The following is a 19,589-nucleotide window of genomic DNA, read 5'->3' as shown; positions in this document are numbered from 1 at the left end:
TTCACATTAATATCCTCCCGCAAACTGGACGGCCTTGGACAGACGAGGTTGAGACACAGGGCAATATGGCGGTGTTTGTGGAGGGACTTTGTTAGTAGATCAGCGGGTTGGTCAGCAGATGGCATGTAACAAACACGGTGACTGCCAAGTGCAACTTTCTCACGAACAGAGTGATAGTCGAGTTCTATGTGCTTAGTTCGTGAATGGAACATCGGGTTAGAGGTCATGTAGGTTGCACTTAAATTATCACAATAAAGCATAACTGGAAGGGCAATGCGCACACCAAGTTCAGATAAGAAATAGCCTAACCATGTTGTTTCTGCAGAGGCATGTGCTAGAGAGCAATACCTTGCTTCAGCACTGGAATGAGCAACTGTATGTAGGTTGCTTTTTGGAGCACCAAGCTATTAAACAAGAGCCAAGGTAGACCAAATAACTAAAGGTAGAACGGTGCGAATCCAGACAGCCAGCCTAATCGGCGTCAGAGAAAGCCGAAAGTGTAACAGGATGACGCTGAGGACGAAAAGATAGGCCATAGGCCAGAGTACCTTTAACATAGCGTAAAATACGCTTGGCTGCCATAAGATGAGTTGTGCGAGGTTGACTCATGAATTGGGCAACCGTGTTAACAGTGAAGGAAATGTTCGGGTGTGTAATAGTAAGGTATTGGAAGGACCTAACCATTTCACGAAAGAGGGTGGGATTCTCAAGTGGCTCACCATTAGTAGCAGTGAGGGGAGGTTTGGCAGCCAGAGGTGTGCTCATTGGTTGACTGAGAAGGAGGTCATACTTCTGGAGGATGTCATGGGCATACTTAAGTTTATCAATATGGAGACCTGTAGATGATGAGGACACCTGCAAGCCAAGAAAGTAGTGGAGAGCACCAAGGTCCTTGATATCAAAGCCGCGGTTGAGATCATGCATGAATAAAACTCTCAACAATTTTGTCATGACTACCAGTGACAACAATGTCATCCATATAGAGAAGTAGGTATATAGTGTGTGGCTCATGATGGAAGATAAAAAGTGAGTGATCAGCCTTACTATGGTGAAAGCCAGCAGAGAGAAGAAAGCTGCTAATGCGATGGAATCAGGCACGAGGTGCTTGCTTGAGTCCGTATAGAGACTTGTGAAGCTTGCAGACATGTGTTGGGTGATCAAGATCAACAAAACCAGGGGGCTGCGTCATGTAACGTCTTCAGCAAGAAAACCATTTAAGAAGACATTCTTGACATCAAGTTGACGAAGCTTCCAACTTCTCGACACCGCAATTGCAAGGACAGTCCGAATTGTGGCTGGTTTAATTACTGGACTGAATGTTTCTTGATAATCTATTCCCTGACGTTGATGGAATCCCTTGGCCACAAGTCTTGCTTTGTAGCGATCCACGGTGCCATTAGGAAGTCGCTTGATTCGAAAAACCCACTTGCAACCAACTGTGTTTAGTATAGGAGAAGATGGAACAAGAGACCAGGTGTGATTCTTCAAGAGAGCATTGATTTCCTCAGCCATAGCCGAACGCCATTCCTTGGATTGAGATGCCTAGGTATAACAAGAAGGCTCCATATCATTGATAACCGAGATTAGAGCATGAGAAACCGGATACCTGACTGTTCCATCAGTGAAATTTCTGGGTTTTGAAATTCCTTAAAAATGAATAACCCTTTCTAAAAACTAAAAACAAAAAACCTGCATACACTTCAGATAAACCAAATCCAACCTTAAACTCCTGGAGCCTTCGTGCTCCCCAAAACACAACATCTCCTAATTTATTTACTAACTCTAACTATTTAATCTCATAATCAACAACCACAGTTCAGAGCAACTCTATTTAAAATGAGATGAACTAAAAAAATATAATGAGCGGAAGCTATATGATGACTATGCCTCATCTCTATGTACGTCCGAACTCAACTATGTAATCCTGCAAACTGGGCATTTTAAAACGAAGGGCCCAGGGGAAAACATTTGAAAACGTTAGAGTGAGTGGACAAAAATAAATTTGAAAAGAAATAAATCTTTAATTGCTTTCCCGATTTGTCTTTTGTGGAAAAACAATTAACGGCATGCAACAAGCTCAAAAGCTTTTAAAAATTTACCGAAACGTGACTAGCAGCGCTAGTCCCTAGCACCTCATAAAAATAAGAGCCTCTCAGGCTAAAATACAAATATATATGTATGTATCTACACTCGTCAATACTCCTTGTATGAATTCTTATTAAAATATAAGAAAAATAGAAGTTTATACAAGGCTACTACGTTTGCGTCCAACGCTCACGTCACGCCTTAATGCGGTGATACACTACGCCATTAAGGTAGACAGACGAGTGTATAAATATGTGCCCATACCCCCTATATGAATTAGACACTCATATAGGGCTACTACGCTCACGTCTAACCCTCACGTCACACCATAATGCGGTTATATACTATGCCATTAAGGTGGACAGACACATATGGCTAGCTAGCATTTACATACATACTCTCCTCATAAATATCCATATACATATCCACCGAAAATCTCATTTTCGGTGACTCCAAAATAATGACAATTGCCAATTGCAAAAGAAGCAATAAGCATATGGCTACACCGAAAATCTCATTTTCAGTAATTTTCCACATAACGAAGTTAACAAAATAAGAATAAAAGCATTTACTTCTAAAAATAACTTCATGAAAAATAACTAATTCCACACATTAATATTCAATAAAATCATTCATTTACTATATGAAATCACTGCATGCTTATAATTTAAAACGAACGTCTACTCACAACTCTAGGCATAAGCCCGACGAAATCCAAATCGTCACTGCGGTGAGGTTTCCTCGAACTCTGGCACAAATATAAAATTATTTTCCCAACTAAAAATCCAATAATTATACAAAATAGGCAAAAATTAACCGAGAGCCATAAACACGCTCATCGTTGCCTAACTTCGAAATAGTCCACAATTCAACCCTAGAACCAGCAGCCGTAATTACACATTCCCACAGTTTAACAACTTTAATCCAACGGCCGGATTCTATATTAATTAACCGCCAAAAATATCAAACTTTAGAAATTCACAAACCTATCTAAAACTCATCCAAAAATTCATAATTCATATCAAAATACTCCTCTTAATATTCCACATTTAAAACCACAAAAATCTCCTACACAGCAGCGGCCGGAGGCTAATTCCGGCGACCTCCAAATCCTACCAAATTTTGACAGTAGCTTCCTCTCCACTCCCTCTACCACTTTCTTAACTAGCACAAACCTAAAATCCAAGCCTAGCTAGGGTAATCGACTAAAAACATCAAATGAGCCCTTGAATTTCAAACTCAAATTTCTCCTTACCTAACTCAAGAGGGAGTGAGCCCTTTGGATGGGTTGCTGCACGGGAGGAGGGCTTTCTTTTGAGCCAAGGATCGCCGGCTTTGGTGGCCGAAGGAGGGAGTTCCAGCGACGGAACCACCACGACAGCCCGCGGTTCCGGGCGTCATTTCTCCCTCACGGTGGCGCTAGGGAGGCTGCCACCGGTCCAAGAAAGTAGCTGGGTTGTTGGCCGACCGAACGGGACCGGTGTGGCGTCAGATGGTGGCCGGACGGCGGCCGGAAAGTTTTCGGGTCGGGAGAGCTCAGGAGGGAAAAACGGGGGGGGGGGGGGGGGGGGGAGGAGAGAGAGGAGAAAAAAAATGAGGGCTGGGTTTGGGCCTGTCCAACCCGGTCCAACACCTATATAACAACCCAATTCCAAAAATAAAACACCCCGAAAAATAATATCCGAATAAAAATTACCTTTTACTAGCTAAAATTTACCATTTTTACCGTCGTCGTATTTTCCTCCTACGAATAATCCTCCGCACATAATCGTTCCCGAAACTCCTCTAGGGACCAATTAAACTATTACCTCAATGACGGAGATGGTAAAATTTTTATTATAACAAAGCTAGTAAATAAGGTAAAAATATAAGGGTCGGGATGTGACAGATGGTGGTGGGTTGGTGGCACAGCAACGGTAGATGCAAACGGAAGGCGGAGCGGGTAACGGTGGGGGATCAGAGATGGTGGTTTCTAGTGGAGGGGGAGTGGTGATCTATGTTTGGGTGAGAAGGAGAGAACCCGGGTTAGTGGTGTCGGCAATAGAAGGTGAAGGGGAAGGAGTGGACTGATGTATAAGTGGACTGGGCCTAGAAGGTTGGGCCGAGACAGTTGATGTGAGTTGCACAAACTCAAGGATCATTAGGTTTGGCAAAATGAGCGCCGGCAAATGGTCGAACAGTGTGAGGCTCATTAAACCGATGAGGACATTGGGTAGGCCCATGAAGTGAAGATATGCATGTTGGACACAAAGGCTGACCGGGAGCAGGTCCAAGAAGACCTTGTTGGGAGGGAGGCCTGAATAATTGCTGGGCCCAAGGATTGGGAGGAGAGTAGCCCATATAAGGTTGAAACAGCTGCTGGGGATAGTTACCAAATCGATAAAAGGACTGCCCATTATGGCGGCGATTCTTGCCAGAGTTTCGGCCACCACCACCATTCCCAGAATAGGGCGGCGACCACCACCATTCCTAGACCGACTGGAGAAGGCACCGACATTATTGTAACCAAAGGAATGACCGCCGTTGTTGAAGAGAGCAGTGGTGGTCGGTAAGGCTGCTGACGGTGGTTGCTGCACCTCGAAAGCTAAGATCTGGGCACGAAGATCAGAGAAATTGGGGAGAGCAGTCTGTGACAAGGCAGTGCGAAGCATTAGATAATCAGAACCAAGACCATGAAGAGTAGCGATTACCAGATCGGCATCAGAAACAAGCTGATCAATTGAGGCAAGTGCATCAGCAATTGACTTGGCATGTTGCAGGTAGGCATCAACAGATTGATTTCCTTTCTTAAGTTCATACAATTGAAGCTTCAAGCTTGTGGCACTAGCAGCAGATTTCTGATTGAAGAAATTGGCGAGGCAATCCCAAATCGCTTTGGATGTGGTGCAGCCAAGGCAAATCCGAGCAACAGGTTCGGTGAGAGAGGTGGTGAGGATGCTAACAATCTTTTGATCCTCAATAAACCAAGCTTTGTGCGCCGGGTTTGGTTTGGTGGAAGTCGGGGTATTGCCACTGGCCGGGACATCAATTGTGGAAGATGGTTCTGCAATGGAGTCATCGACGTAGCCCCATAGGTCAGCACCGTTCAAGTATGATTGGACTGGAACAACCCAAACCAAATAATTTGTTTCGGTGAGTTTGGGGAAAGATGAAGTGTTTTGGGAGATGGAGGAGGAGGAGGAAGCCATTAGACAGAAAAGATGAAGTAAGGCAAAGAAGAAAGGAAGAGAGAAAGACACAGGTATGGATCTTAAGACTAAGCTGATACCATGTAGAAACTGAATTTCATTGATCAAAAGAGTTTACAACCTCTGCATATATACAGAGCCTAGTGTTGATATGTTAGGAAATAACTAAAGTGATTGCAAAGCAATCAATACAAATATAGACTGATGATTCTACAGACAAATTAAGAAGATACTGATTGATTCAAATCAGGCTTGATTTGTGCAGAAGATAGATTCACATTAATAGAAGAGCTACTTGACCAAAAAAAAAATAGAAGAGCTAAACCCACTGCTAGCTCTAACCAATGATTCATTGTGCTAAGATGTAGTGATGTAGCTAGGTCCACTACACCAAAAACTATAGGGCCGGAAGTCCGGAAGATATCAGAGAAGATATCATTCCAACTATATATATTTTCACAAGATTTATACAAGTAGAGAAGGGGTATAAACATTCACTGGCGAATGGTCTAATTTCTTTTCTCCCAATAACTTGAATCAGGATGGACGGAATAGAGATCATGAGCAGATGGTTCAATCGTCTCTGATTCTCGAGGTCACCATTTTACGTTCTCTTCGAATCTTGATTGAAAATGTTTCCTCATTGGGTTGAAACAAGAACTACACTCACTGCTAACTCTAACCAATGATTCACTGTACGTGCTAAGATGTAGGATAGGTAGGTCCTATACACCAAAAACTATAGGGCCGGAACATTCAATCGGTATCACTAAATAACATTACATCAGTGATCAATCCTAAGTTCCTAACCTACCTGGGAATATGAAAAAGGCTGCTAAGCAAGCCTTGTCTGATCCCCTTCATTTGTCTATCCCAAGAAGTTCATTATGCTAGCTGCTAGCATATAGTCATTTCCACAGAAACTATCCAAAACCATCATTCTCATATCCCTCTGCATACCAGAACAAGTTGGAAAAGGAAAGTGAGAGTGAGAGAGAGACATACACTAGCACGCGGACTACTATACAGCAAATAATTTAAAATTTAAAATTTAGAATATTTTGTTAATGTGTCCCATTTCCTTGGAGTCCACCACTATGCCTTGTGTAGCAGGTTAATTATATCATTGTAACGCAATTTTTTATTTTTTTTTTGAAGATATCATTGTAATGCAATTACTCTGCAACAAATTGAAATAGATGACAATACTTCCAGTAGTCTAAGCTGAAGCAAGTTGATACAGAACACTTATCCAATCTACTAGTGGTTATTCAAATAGAAGATTCGGTTCTTCAAACAAAAACGACTGTCCGGTAAACAGTTCATTATCACTTCACAATTATTATTCTGTAGAAACTGATTATTTCGACTATATTTTCGAACAAACCAAAGAGAAAACTTATAGAAGTAGCAACAGTTTATAGAAGTATAATGATAAAAGGAGACCAATTTGCTCGGATTCTCTAATTTCTATTCTCCCAATAATATGAATCAGGGAGGACCGGATAGAGGTCTTGAGCAGATGTAGATGAAGCAGTCCATGATTTTTCAATTGACATAGTTTCTCTCTGACTCTCAGAGTCACCATTGTTTTCTTCAAATATGTTTGACTGAAAATGTTTCCTCATCGCATTGATTTCCTTAATTGAGGCATTTGGATCAAAGACCACCTCCTGAACAGAAGCTCTACCTTCAAGCATGCTCACCACTGAAGACATGGAGGGCCTAACGGCTGAAGAAACATTAGCACAAAGGAGAGCAACATTGATTGTAGTAATCATCTGGTCTTTGTTAAACGAGCCCAACCTTGGATCCACTAGGTCCAACAAACTTGCTCTCTCTTTTAGAAGAAGTGCCTAGAAACATGAAGGTGCAAAAGCCAATGATTTGCTTATCTTCAATATTAAATGTCAGCACGAGGCTCTTATTGATTATGATCAACAACAAAACCTGTGATCTTTGCAGTGTTGTTCAGAAAAACTCATGATCGAATTGATATTATAACAGAAAAGATAATGGGCTAGAGTATGCATCACTAGAGATAAAAGGTACCAACAAAACTCAAGATTAAATAAGGAAGCCAGTAAATTCACTTACCCAATCAAGAAGATAAAAGCATTCTTCCTTTGAGCGATAAGTTGTATTGCACCTTCCACTGACCATTTCCAATACAACAATTCCGAAACTATAGACATCTGCTTTATCAGTTAGATAACCTCGCATCGCATATTCAGGTGCCATATAACCACTGTCACATCATGAAGTCAATCATCATTGGAGTTAGAGAACTAGTAAAGATACTATTATTCCAAAAATCATAGGGTTTTTCTTTTCTAAGTTGAATGTTTGAAATGCGATAGAGATGACATAGAAAAGTTTCATTGGAAGAACAAATCTGGATCTTTAAGATTTCTTGAATAGTAAAGAATTAGTACGCTAAAACTTTTATTGGGATAGAGAAACCTCCCATTTGTCCATCTTTTTTACTTTCCTTTCTGTTATATGGATTATTGACCCATATTGGGGTGAAATGAAGATAAACAGAAAAGCATAGAAAAATTAGGTAAAACATAGGCTCTCACAAAGTTCCAGCAATCCGAGTGCTTATGTGGGTATTATCCTCTTCATCAAGCTTGGCCAATCCAAAGTCAGATATCTTTGGGAAAAGATTTTTATCAAGTAGCACATTAGTAGCTTTGATGTCTCTATGAACGATCTTCAACCTTGATTCCTCATGGAGGTAAGCCAAACCTCTGGCTATACCAACACAAATCCTATGCCTTGTTGGCCAGTCCAAATTCAACTGACTTTCTCTGGGGCCTTTCATTGATTAAACCATAGTTAGAAGAAATAAATTGTTTGTTTCTTTCAAAATAAGGCAAGGTTTATGATAACTATAAGAGAGAAACACTTACCAAACAGAGCACGAGCGACACTATTGTTTTCCATGTACTCGTAGACAAGCAACAAGTTATTTCCTTCAATGCAGCATCCATAAAGCTTGACAAGGTGAGGGTGTTGCAGAGCAGAAATCATGCCTATCTCATTCACAAATTCACGGTTCCCTTGCTTCGATTTGGCTGAAAGCTTCTTAACAGCAATTTCAGTGTTGTCTGATAGAACGCCCTGCATTCAAGAAACAAACTTAAACTCAGCCTCTTCTGTAAACAGTAGAGGTTTAATTAACAAGAAAAATGATGCATTCAAATACAGTAAATACTACATCGAAATTGTTGGTTCTGAAGAATACCTTGTAAACAGGACCAAAACCACCTTCTCCAATCTGGTTCGCTTTGTCAAAGTTGTTGGTGGCAGTTTTGATTTGCCTCAAGGTAAATTTGCCGGTCTGCAAGTCCACACCCTTCAAATCTATGTATGAAGCAAACTTAGATATTATTGCCCATAATATCATAATGATATATGCATGGAATTCTTATGTTTTGATATATTGAGATTGGTTTAAGGACTATGACTTAATAAAGTCAATGAAACCCAATGAACCTGTAGCTTTAACAGCTTGATTATATCTTATCATCTTACATATGTCATATGTGATAAACAACCATAGATATTCATCTTTTAATTAGCCATGAAAAAGAAACATAATAGTTATAAAAATAAATAAATAAATAAATAACAAGGATAACAGCAACAACTGCAAATACCTTGTTCCAAAGTATTTGCTGGTCCTATGAAGCCCTTCCACCACAGAATACCTAAAATCAATAATATTATGAAGACTCCTCCAGCCACAATTCCAACAACTTCACCTGCGGATATCCCCCCTCCTGGCGAGTCTTTTTTCGGGGGTTTAAAATTTGGATCTGATAGAGGAAGAATATGTATAAATATATATTTTTAACTTTCAACATATTCATATGTTTTTCATGAAGAAACGGGAATTTTAATCTAATGCTTGAAAGCATATGGTAGTATGTCAATTCAATTAAGAGCACTTACCCATAAGTGGGAACTTTAATAAAGATGATAGAAAAGTCAAGAAATAAGTAAGTAGATGCAATTTTGTGGGAATTCAAAGTAAAAGAAGCTAAAGAATACAATCAAAATTTCAAGAAATTGTTATACGAGTAAAAGAAGAAGCACCATGTAGAGCTGAAGTATAGTCCTCAATGAAATATCAGACTCCTAACACAAACCTCTACATATGAGGAACTCTCCATTGTCTACATGTATTTATTATAAGAAGCTTATAAGAGTGTGCAAAACTTACCAGCTGGGTATACAGAAATGGCGGATATAAGAGGACCATAGACTCCTCTAGCAGGGATAGATTGTGTTCCTTTCCCATTCCAGAAGAAACGAATTTCCAAGGTATGATTTGTTACAGAAGCAGTATAGCTTTGGTTGATTAATTTACCAGTCCCACCTGCCACATCCGCAATATTGAAATCCTTCTCCACTCGTATCCCCTGCAATATACTACTTTAATTACTTGCCCTTTCATTCTCACAATGATGTTTATACTTCTGTCTTGATTTCAATCTATCACACCTCATCGATCACTCGAAATCCATAAACATCAAACTCAACTTTCAATTGGCCAAAACCCAACCATCATTTGTTAGACATTAAAACCGTACGTGGAAATGTATGCAATTAGCTACCTGAATGTAAATATCAAATATACGCCTTCCCAAGCTATGATATGTTCTGTCATTTGTAAACATTATCTCTACAAAATGGAGCTTCACACTGTAGTTTCCATTCATCAAGCAAAACCCAAAATAAGTAAGAGAGATGGGTGAAACACGTGCAGTCATGTACAGTTGAGGATCAGGCATAGAGAGTGCAGTTTCGTTATCCACAATAAAGGCGTCATTTTGAATGCCATCATCAGGGAAGTAACCAGTGCTGCTAAAACCCCAATTGGTTTTGCTGTTATAAAATCTTGAAGGGCCACCTGGATCTTGATCTGCTTCATATTCATATGGTATGTGTGTGGTACTTTCAGTAACTGTTATTGCATTTCCACCACAGTTTATATGGAATGAGTAGAATTCTGGAATGAAGCAAGGAAAAATTAGTAGCCGTTAAAGAGAACAACCAAAAGGAATAAACCCCCGGAACAAAAGGAGGTATTTCATTATAGCTACGTACCTAACACATATTTTTCTTTTTGATCTTGCTAAACATATCATGCAAATCTCGTAATATATCCAGCTACAAAATAATTGTCTCTCAGTTAAAAATTTCACCTTAATCTAATAAACCCAGCACTCATGCTACTTACTGATTGCCTCCGACCAACTTCAACTCATCATCCTACAGAATTCTATATGGTGACGTGACGGCTAACTAGAGCTCATTCATGCTCCAACAAGCAGAATCCAAACCCTACGAAGCTCTAGAACTTCCATATTTTGAATACAATTGATTTAAATACCACTGGATATACTTAGATATCTTCTGGGTTTATTTAGCAACCTTTTTATTCTCAAAAGCAATTAGCCTAGACTTTTAAAATAATCCCCTTTTAATTGTAACTTTACAAACCTAAAGCTTCTTTTGAACCAATTTAGTCAGTTACATACTGAATAACAGAACACACACAGGGTGTTACTTGGAAATGGTAGAAGGGCAGGAACTAAAGAAGGTCAGAAGCAGATAGGGGAAAAGGAGAGGGGGTGGAATACTGGTACAGCAGGGAGAAATGCTATTTAGAAGCTCAATGGTGATGGCTTGTATGTAGTATGTTTAGCTATGGTCATCAGAGAGGCTAAGTTCTTGTAGCCTCAGGCATGCAACATGGGTGGTTTTATTCTTTGTTGATGCTAACAATTAATTTGCTTACGGTAACCCTAAGCTTAGATCCTGAATCTCGAATCCCTACCATAAATTAATATTGAATAACCCATAATGAACCCAAACAGCTCAAAGAAACTCAGAAACCTTAACATAACAAAATAACAATGAATGGATACTTATGGAAACTGTAATACCTCTGTAATGTTGAAGATCGAAAAAATTGCGAATGGAAAAATGTCAATATATAATGATGAATTAAAAGTTCCAAAAGTTCACTTCATGTGCTTTCAGACAAAAAAAATATATAATAGCTGTTGTTGGCTTTATGAAGGGAAATAAAAGGCACGCACAATTAGTCCTTTCAAAGAGAGTAGATGAGCTAATTACTACAAGCCAAGGTTGATGAAGTTACTAATTTATCATTCTCTTCCATTTATAGGGTTAATGGTATTGCGAAAAATGACTAGGTAAAGTTAGAAATTTGAATTATAAATTGTTACTATTCTTTAATTGCATATGGAGAACACGAAAATGGTTTGTTTGTTTGTTTTTTTATTTTATTTATTTTTTTAATAATGAGTTCATAGTATCCGTTTATTTTGTGTCATTTGAACCCTTAAAAGATATTATCCTTCAAATATTTAGTAAGGCTACAAAATTATGTCCATTTAAATTGTACTTTCACCTAGCATGTCTGGAGTTAGACAACCTTTCATCGCAAAACAGTAACTTTCTGTCGATCACCTAAAAGAACTTATGTATGCAGAACCCATCTTTACCTTCCGGACATGATGTATTTAGACATGAAACAATTCTGCAGATAGAATGGCCAGAAGTTGTCAGAAAGATAACATCACAAAAAAAAAAGGAGCTGCAAATTAGAACAAGAGATACACAGTTGGAGTAGCTAGATCTTTGGTGTATGCTTTCAGCAAATTAATTTGATACTTACGAATTATTTCCCTTTGACGAGCTTGCAAATAAGTTCCTGTAGACATCAGCAAAAAAAGGAAAAGTAAGCTTGCTCTACAGAACACTAAGAAATTAAATTTGGCTACTGAATACATTCTTACTTGCCGCCATTCTCACAAATGTCATTCGTCCCAGGGGTGATATTGTTGTATGAAAGATCACTGTACAAAAAGACATCAGTTCAATATAAATCTGTATTGCCTTTTTTAAAAAAAAAAAGCAAATGCATTGTCTTCATGTTCCAAATAGTTTCATCTGCATTGAGCGAGCATGTTGAGGATATGGAAACCCCAAACTTTTGTTTAAATTCGGACCAGATGATCCACCTCCATATCTATTACTTTTTACATATGCATCTCGACTTGATACCCATTTTAGGAACATGCTATTATCGAACTGTTCTTCTATCCCATATAGCATGGCTTGTCTAGGTCTAATCAAGAATGTATTTCAAAATGTCTTTGAGGATATATATATTATGATAGCTAGGGCAATGATAGGAAGCATTGAGGGCTTAATCCAATTCGGCTTCTATGTGATATTCCAAGTCATCAACTTGAAAGGAAATTAAAAATTAATATACAATGCGCAGGAAACCCAGCAATTGCGAATTCATATGCATGTACATATGCAAGAGATTTTATATATAGTGTATAATCAATGAATCTTACAAAATATCAATCTCGAAATTCTGCATAGTTGATTGACATAGATAAAGTGTATTAGCGAGCTTTCCATTGGTATCTATAGATTTAGTTAGCTACCAAACTAAGGTTGCAACTCAAATTCGTTTCATAGCCAATATCCAAAAGCACACATGCTTTCATCCTCTCTTTCAGTGTTTGACAAAGGAAGAAAAGTTGATGCATAATGTTTCTCATTATGCCGTGGAGATGTAGTGCTTTGTGACATTCAACTGTCATCCGTCTATTGTCCTCTAATTGGTTTAATGCTATTGGTCCAAGTGTTTTATTCTTATCTTTGATTGATTTAATTATTTACTTTTAACTCTCTTTTTTTCACCCTTGCTGGTCCCCACATGAATTTGAGGTTTGTGAGTAGCTAGGATCGACCACCACATGGCAGTGCCACGTGGTGTTTCGGGACCAAGGAATAATTACTCAATTTGAAGTTCAGGCCTTAATTCAGGTCAATAATCATTTTCAATTAGAATCTCTTGGATTGTAGGAATCAAAAAAGTTCTAGTTATTTTTCTAGAGCTCTCCAAACTAATAATATATATCACCTAAGCACGCTATACAAAATCATCCAAACATTATCCGAACTTTACCCAACAATTAACTTCAGTATCTCAATTTTGTGAAATATCATAATGGTGTCCCAAATTTTAAACCCGACCCAATTTTGGTATCTAAAACAACTAACATCGTAACTTTTCAAGGGTCTATTGGTCCTTTTACTTGAATAACTTATTTTGCATGTTCTCTCTCTTCAATGCCATCTCAATTTGATACCAGTAACCAAAAAACAAAATACAATTACACAGTTGATGCCTATGTCGATGGTATAAATGCAAATCAAGCTACAAAGTTCTACTTCACAGTTCACACCATAATGGATGACTATGCTTTATGTAATAGATAACACAGTTTTCCGTATTAGGGAACTAAATTTTAATTTGGGAGAGAGGCTTACATGTGGCTTCCTTTCAGATTTTGAGGAACTGATCCATTGAGCAAGTTTCCAGTTAAGAATCTAAACATATCAAATCCAACAACAAATTAGTGCAAAAGATGCAATATTCATTACGTAATTTTTTTTTCTTCCCGTTCTGGCTATATTAGATCAAACTTTCATATGAAAAGTCATATCTAAGAGATAATGATGTTCAAGTAATTTAGCCTGCAGGGTCTTTTTAGCCAGACCTAGTATTTTAAGTTTCTTTCAGATCAATTTCACAGTTATATATCTTCATAAACTATTGCTATTTGTTTTGAGTTACTAAGTATCCCAGATTCCCAGTCCCCAAGAAAATTGACAGTTTGAGATTGTTGAACCACTGAACAATGTCTCCTTGAATCTTGGTGTAAGAAAGTGAAAATCTGTTGGTTGAATTGCTTACATGTAATCCAAATCATCTTTAACAAACGGGCTCGGAATTTCCCCAGTAAGTTTGTTAAAGCTTAGGTCTCTGCAAAAACAAAAACAAAATCAATAGCATGTCACAGTAGGATCAAAACCCAAGAACATGATTAAGAGTCGTACATATTTTACTAAAAAGCCATTGTTAGGAATAATGTAAAGCATCTGATCTGAAATTGTTGCAGTAAAAGCACAGACTATATAAAGCAGTTTTATCTTTGTTAATGACATGAATTAAGCACTTCATCATCTACTAATTAATATTCATTATGGAATGAGATACACAACAAATGTGCATAATAAGTTGGATTATATGATGAGCAGGTGATGAACATTCAGATATGAAGTAAAGAAGTGCTAACACATCAGAGATTCAGAGAAATTGGTTCTCAACATGCCAACTCTCAGTGGATATGGATGGAATACAAAAGATACTAGGCTGCCAACTAATTGTCAGAGACAATTGAATGAAAATGGTAGCAGTGCAAGCTTTTAAACATAAAATACAAGATACAAGAGACTTGACCCAAATGGTCTTAACATGTAGATTTAGAATGTTCATAAGAAGAACTGAAGGTGGCACTTCAAGTTGGTTTTTTTCTATCTCATCCTCTCCCAATTTCCCTCTTACATTTCTCTTTCTTGTAGCAGTTTAGATTGTTTTCTCATCCATGGTAGGATTCGATCTGATGATACAATAGGGACCGAAGTAGGGAAGTGTCCAATAAAAGCCTGAGTCTGCTAAAATATATGTATGCCTTAACGTGCGTGATTACAATGATGAATTTTTCTGAAAAAAATGAACATGTTATTCAATTAACTACATAGGACATTCTCTATTTTATCCTTAAGAGACTCATAGTTCTCTTTGTTTCTACCCCATATTAGGTACTTTGTATAATTGGGATTCGGTAGATATTATCAAGACAATACTTACAGGACTCGGGCATCTACCAACCACCTCTAACATTTTCTGGAAGTTTTTCCAATCAAGCCAAAANGATTTTTTTTTTTTTTTTATAGTAAAATTACATCTTGAAAGAAGATGACTTATCAGAACACAGGAGACACAAGAAAAATAAAATTATACTAACAATGTCTCCAACTCTGTCAGCTCAGAAAGATAAGTAGGGAGTTGTCCAATAAGATTGCAATTCCTCAACCACCTGTAACACAAACACTAAAACTTTGAGTTTGCAAAGACTTCTAGTGCAGCAAGATATATGTGTGATTAGATATTTAGAACATCAACTCACAGTGTGTCCAGGTTTTTCGAGTTATTAAGTGAAGGAATAGGTGCTTCAGGTCCATCCAAGTTAGTAATTCTCCTGCAAGTTGAAATGGACGATGAATAGCAGTCACATAACACTGAATATATTTTGACTTTTTAAATAGCTAAAAAGTATAGACTCAAATGCAGTACTGACAGGTCAATTAATCCCTTCAAAAGAGAGATGTTGCCTGGAATTGGCCCAGTCAAACCACTAGCCTGAATTTGTCTGTTTCAACAAGTTACAATTCAAGTCAGTGTTAAGAAATTAATGTCCAGAATCAACTACCAGTGAAGATAACACAGCCATAAGACACTAACAATCTTTCAAGAAGTTTCCAGTTTTGAATGAAATCCGGTATCTTCCCAGAAAAGTGACTGTCGCCAACCCGACTGCAAGATGGTACGAAAAAGAAAATTGATACAAAATCAAAATGCAATTTATACTAAGTTGGGTGCTAAGAAAACAAAATAAGAAAGAAAGAACGACATAGTGCTTACAAGTCCTTCAATGTGGTAAGCCTGGCAAATGTTTCGGGCAACTTCCCAATAAAATTGTTCGAGTCAAGAAGGCTAAAAGAGAATATAAAGGGGGAGATAATAATTATAAGGATCAAACAAATTGTTGATTTACTGGTGATAAAAATCTCTGTTTACAGCTCAGAGAATCAAATAAACCAATTATCTGGGGAAATTTCTAATAGGCCAGATGTAGTCTTACAGTTTTTCTATGCTGGTTAAATTCCCAAGCTCCTGAGGAAGAGATCCTGAAAAGTTATTGGCATTGATGTCGCTAACAACAAAAAAAAAAAAAAAAAAACCAAGATAGCAATTTTGTTAAGCAGCTTCATATACAAACTCGGGAAAAAAAATGAAAGAACGAGGAATTAAAACTCACATGGATTGCAGGGTGCTAATGTTTCCGAGCTCAATAGGGATAGAACCTGTCAAACGGTTTCCACCAAGGGAACTGCAAAAATACTCATAGTTGGGAAGATAACAACTATATGTGAGGTTAAAAATTGATGATTCGGATGACTCGTGTAGACCAAAGGGCCATCAGTAAATTTGATTTGTTAGTTTGAGCAGGAGATGAATAGAGAGAGAGAGAGAGTACATGTTAGTTAGTGGCAGGCTGCCCCATTTTGGAGGGATGGTACCACTCAGATAGTTGCGACTGAGGTCACTAAAGAAGAATGAAAAACGAGTCGTGGTTATAGTCGTGATACTAGAAAATCTGGAACAGAACATTCAATATGACCGAACGTTCTCTTTCTTGGTTTGCATGACTCAGACATGGAGTGGTGTGAGTTTACTTACATTACTTTTAGATAGGGGAGCCTCGCCAGCTCTGGTGGGAGTGTTCCTGCCAAACTTTGAGATTTCAGTGATCTGCGCTTCATCAGAAATTAACAAAAACTTGTTAAACAATTATAGCAAAGGAATCGCAAAAATAACTACCCAACTCGAATATTAATATGGAATTACTGAAATTGTAGCTTACTTTTTCCTCTTTTAAGGGAAGACCAATAAACAAGAGAACCCAACTCGAACAAGGCAATGGCCGGTTCTTACAGGCATATTCACAAACAGGTGGAGTGCACTTTTCACAAGTACACTGCTCTAATGGGTTCATCATTACCTATCAACCCAATACAGCAGCTACCATGCAAAGGTAAACTAATTTTGGCTTTCTCCTTTTCATGGTTTGAAACCCCTAGAACTGCCTAGACCTTCCTGCTGTCCAGTACGGCAGGTCGGCCGTGCCAAATTTGCTATGTATATCTCTATCATTTTTATGCTTTTCTTGAGTGTGTCAACTCATATGAAAAGACAAGTAAGGAGAAATCTATAAATATCAAAATAGAGGGGAAAAAAATTTACTTTTTTTTTTTTTTCCACTTTCAGAGTAGATTCTTCATCATTTCAATCTATGATCATACCACAAAGAAAATTTTCAGATTTTGTTGATTTCATTTAAAAATTGTTTGATTGCAATGTTGTATAATGGTGTTACTTTTGGGTTCGGAGTAATATATCTTGTTGTTTGCTGGGTTTTATACGTTATTTAGATTTCGACATGAGTATGCTCATGAGGCTGTGAACTCTTCACTGAAGAACTCAAAGAAGTTGTCTTCATCTCGATCAAATGAAAAGCTCTGATACTCTTTGGAGAAGTCATCCCAATGAGCAGAATCATCGTGTGTAGGAAGATTGCAAAGAGAGTGTCTCCTATGCTTCAGAAAGATACACCTCCGCCGCCTTAGAGAACGCCAAAAGGCTCTTCTTGTGCGAGGTGCTACCGTCAATGCCTGAGAAGCCATGGCTTCTATGAGCGTTCACCGTTAGAAACCGATCGCTTGGTCTGGGGAGCAGAAAGATAGCCGCTGCTGTGGTCTCGAAGCCTAGATTTCGCGACTTAGGGTTGCTTCGCAAAAGGCGCAGCATTGTTAGGAGCGTGTACTCAGTTTACTATGAGCTTTTGAGTTAATATTATGTTACCATTAGTGGTGGGCATCTGCGATTAATTAATAAAATTTCTATAGTTCTATACCCAAAATTGATAATCCTGAAACAGTCCATCATTATCGACCCATTAGTCTTTGTAATGTGGTTAATAGGTTACGACCATTGTTTCAAAAATGTATTTCCCGCAATCAATGAGCTTTTCATGATAATATTTTGATAGCCCATAAATTAGAGAAATTTTATTAATACATCCCTAATTACTAGATACACATCTCATTCTTAATACACCACCTATTGACTTTATTATTTTAATATTTTACTAGATACACATACCCAACCTTCCTACAATACCCTCATTTAAAATACATCACTTATTCGCTAAATACACAATTCATTCACTAAATACACATACTTTTCTAGATCTGCTACTCAATTTATTCAAAAAAACAAAGAAGAAGAAGAGGAATATATATAGCATCATCCCAAGTTCTAATTTGGTGTTCAGTTTGAACGAACTAGCATGCGTGAACAGTTTAATCTAGATTTCAAACTTCAATTTGTACTATAGTAAAACCTTGATAATTTAATATTTAATAAATTAGTAATCTCGATTAAATAATACTTTTTGCCAACCCCGAAATAAAGAATTAGCAAAATTGATGTCGATAAATTAACAATCTCGATTACATAATATTTTTTGCCGGTTCGGACGTTATTAATTTATAGAGGTTTAAATTATAAGGCTTGGTATGTTCACATACGTTGCTCTCGTATAGAAGAAGAAAACTTTTAAGTGGATATTTTATTTTAATAAGTTTTCTTTACTTTTGATATGAATGTCTCTGTTGGTAATTTTACGTACCCACAAACTCTTATATAATTTGTATAAAAAAAAAGGATGTGTATCTAGTATTTAGGGATGTGTTAATAAAATTTCTCCATGAATTATTCTCTATGTTCAATAAAAAAAAGGGAAAATCGCATTTATGACTTTAAAGTTGGATCTTGAAAAAGCTTATGATAATATCAAAAAGAAGATCATCTATCGTGAAATGAATTTTGTAGCCGATAAAGTTGAGTTTTTTAGGATTTTCCGTTGTATCTCTATTTGTATATATGGTTTTACTGTTTACCTTTTCTGTGTTCCTAACGTTTCCATTTGGAGCGGTTAGGATCGGGTGTTCTATTTTTTTGTTTTGTAGTTGTTTTTCTTTAATGAATCTAAAAAAAAAAAGTAAAAATCCCTGGCCGGATCTTCTGCATGCAACCTCCTCACACAGTGCTTTGGGTTAGGGCAACACAAGAATGAGTAGTTCGGTATACATATTACTCCCTTGAATCGTACTAGGTCCAACCCCTAATTTAGGTCGACTGTTTCGATTGACCTACAAAAAGAGAACGGCTGGAACAGTATACAGCGAGAAGCTACATGCTCGCAATTGATGAGATGCAAATAGGCGAAATAGCTAGGGGGATCACCATCCCTTCCAAGAAGAGAAGCTGAAGGCTAGGTACCGACCAGTACCATCCTCAAGAATCAAGATGCGCTGGACATGAGGTACAGTTGATAATTACATACATGCCAGTACCTTAGCTAGATCTCGATCTTAATCTATAGATGCATGGCATTGGCGAGCGCAATCAAAATGAAAGATTGAAGAAAAGGGTGCTATTTTAACTCTCTCTCTCTCTCTCTCTCTCTCTCTCTCTCTCTACTACTACTACTACTACTACGT

The 19,589-nt window shown here is 37.7% G+C and overlaps 2 protein-coding genes across 2 annotated transcripts in view; both read right to left on the bottom strand.

The window, feature by feature from the left end:
• Window positions 1-471: 471 nt before the first annotated feature.
• On the bottom strand, window positions 472-951 carry LOC101293572 (uncharacterized mitochondrial protein AtMg00810-like). The gene has a single exon (XM_004295618.1). The coding sequence runs from the start codon at window positions 949-951 to the stop codon at window positions 472-474; it is 480 nt and encodes a 159-aa protein (XP_004295666.1).
• Window positions 952-6,679: 5,728 nt separating this feature from the next.
• Window positions 6,680-19,589, bottom strand: part of LOC101293282 (probable leucine-rich repeat receptor-like serine/threonine-protein kinase At3g14840-like) — a 25,957-nt gene continuing 13,047 nt past the window's right edge. Inside the window, exons 25-47 of the mRNA XM_004295617.1 lie at window positions 16,889-17,007; window positions 16,705-16,781; window positions 16,502-16,570; window positions 16,283-16,354; window positions 16,106-16,177; window positions 15,886-15,957; window positions 15,706-15,777; window positions 15,542-15,613; window positions 15,371-15,442; window positions 15,209-15,280; window positions 14,095-14,163; window positions 13,668-13,727; window positions 12,113-12,172; window positions 11,992-12,027; window positions 11,819-11,853; window positions 9,899-10,293; window positions 9,505-9,703; window positions 8,939-9,097; window positions 8,524-8,642; window positions 8,185-8,399; window positions 7,856-8,086; window positions 7,371-7,521; window positions 6,680-7,129 (exon numbers count right to left, since the gene is read on the bottom strand). Of these exons, the coding sequence (XP_004295665.1) occupies window positions 6,737-7,129; window positions 7,371-7,521; window positions 7,856-8,086; window positions 8,185-8,399; window positions 8,524-8,642; window positions 8,939-9,097; window positions 9,505-9,703; window positions 9,899-10,293; window positions 11,819-11,853; window positions 11,992-12,027; window positions 12,113-12,172; window positions 13,668-13,727; window positions 14,095-14,163; window positions 15,209-15,280; window positions 15,371-15,442; window positions 15,542-15,613; window positions 15,706-15,777; window positions 15,886-15,957; window positions 16,106-16,177; window positions 16,283-16,354; window positions 16,502-16,570; window positions 16,705-16,781; window positions 16,889-17,007 (2,891 nt within the window). The 3' untranslated portion in view covers window positions 6,680-6,736. The remainder of the gene's footprint in view (window positions 7,130-7,370; window positions 7,522-7,855; window positions 8,087-8,184; window positions 8,400-8,523; window positions 8,643-8,938; window positions 9,098-9,504; window positions 9,704-9,898; window positions 10,294-11,818; window positions 11,854-11,991; window positions 12,028-12,112; window positions 12,173-13,667; window positions 13,728-14,094; window positions 14,164-15,208; window positions 15,281-15,370; window positions 15,443-15,541; window positions 15,614-15,705; window positions 15,778-15,885; window positions 15,958-16,105; window positions 16,178-16,282; window positions 16,355-16,501; window positions 16,571-16,704; window positions 16,782-16,888; window positions 17,008-19,589) is intronic.

Source organism: Fragaria vesca, linkage group LG3, assembly GCF_000184155.1.
Source record: "Fragaria vesca subsp. vesca linkage group LG3, FraVesHawaii_1.0, whole genome shotgun sequence".
NCBI classification, from domain to species: domain Eukaryota; kingdom Viridiplantae; phylum Streptophyta; class Magnoliopsida; order Rosales; family Rosaceae; genus Fragaria; species Fragaria vesca.
This window is presented reverse-complemented; position numbering and strand designations above follow the sequence as displayed.

Excerpts from the sequence above, each read along its gene's own strand:
- LOC101293572 (XM_004295618.1), bottom strand. The coding sequence starts at position 951 with ATGACAAAATTGTTGAGAGTTTTATTCATGCATGATCTCAACCGCGGC.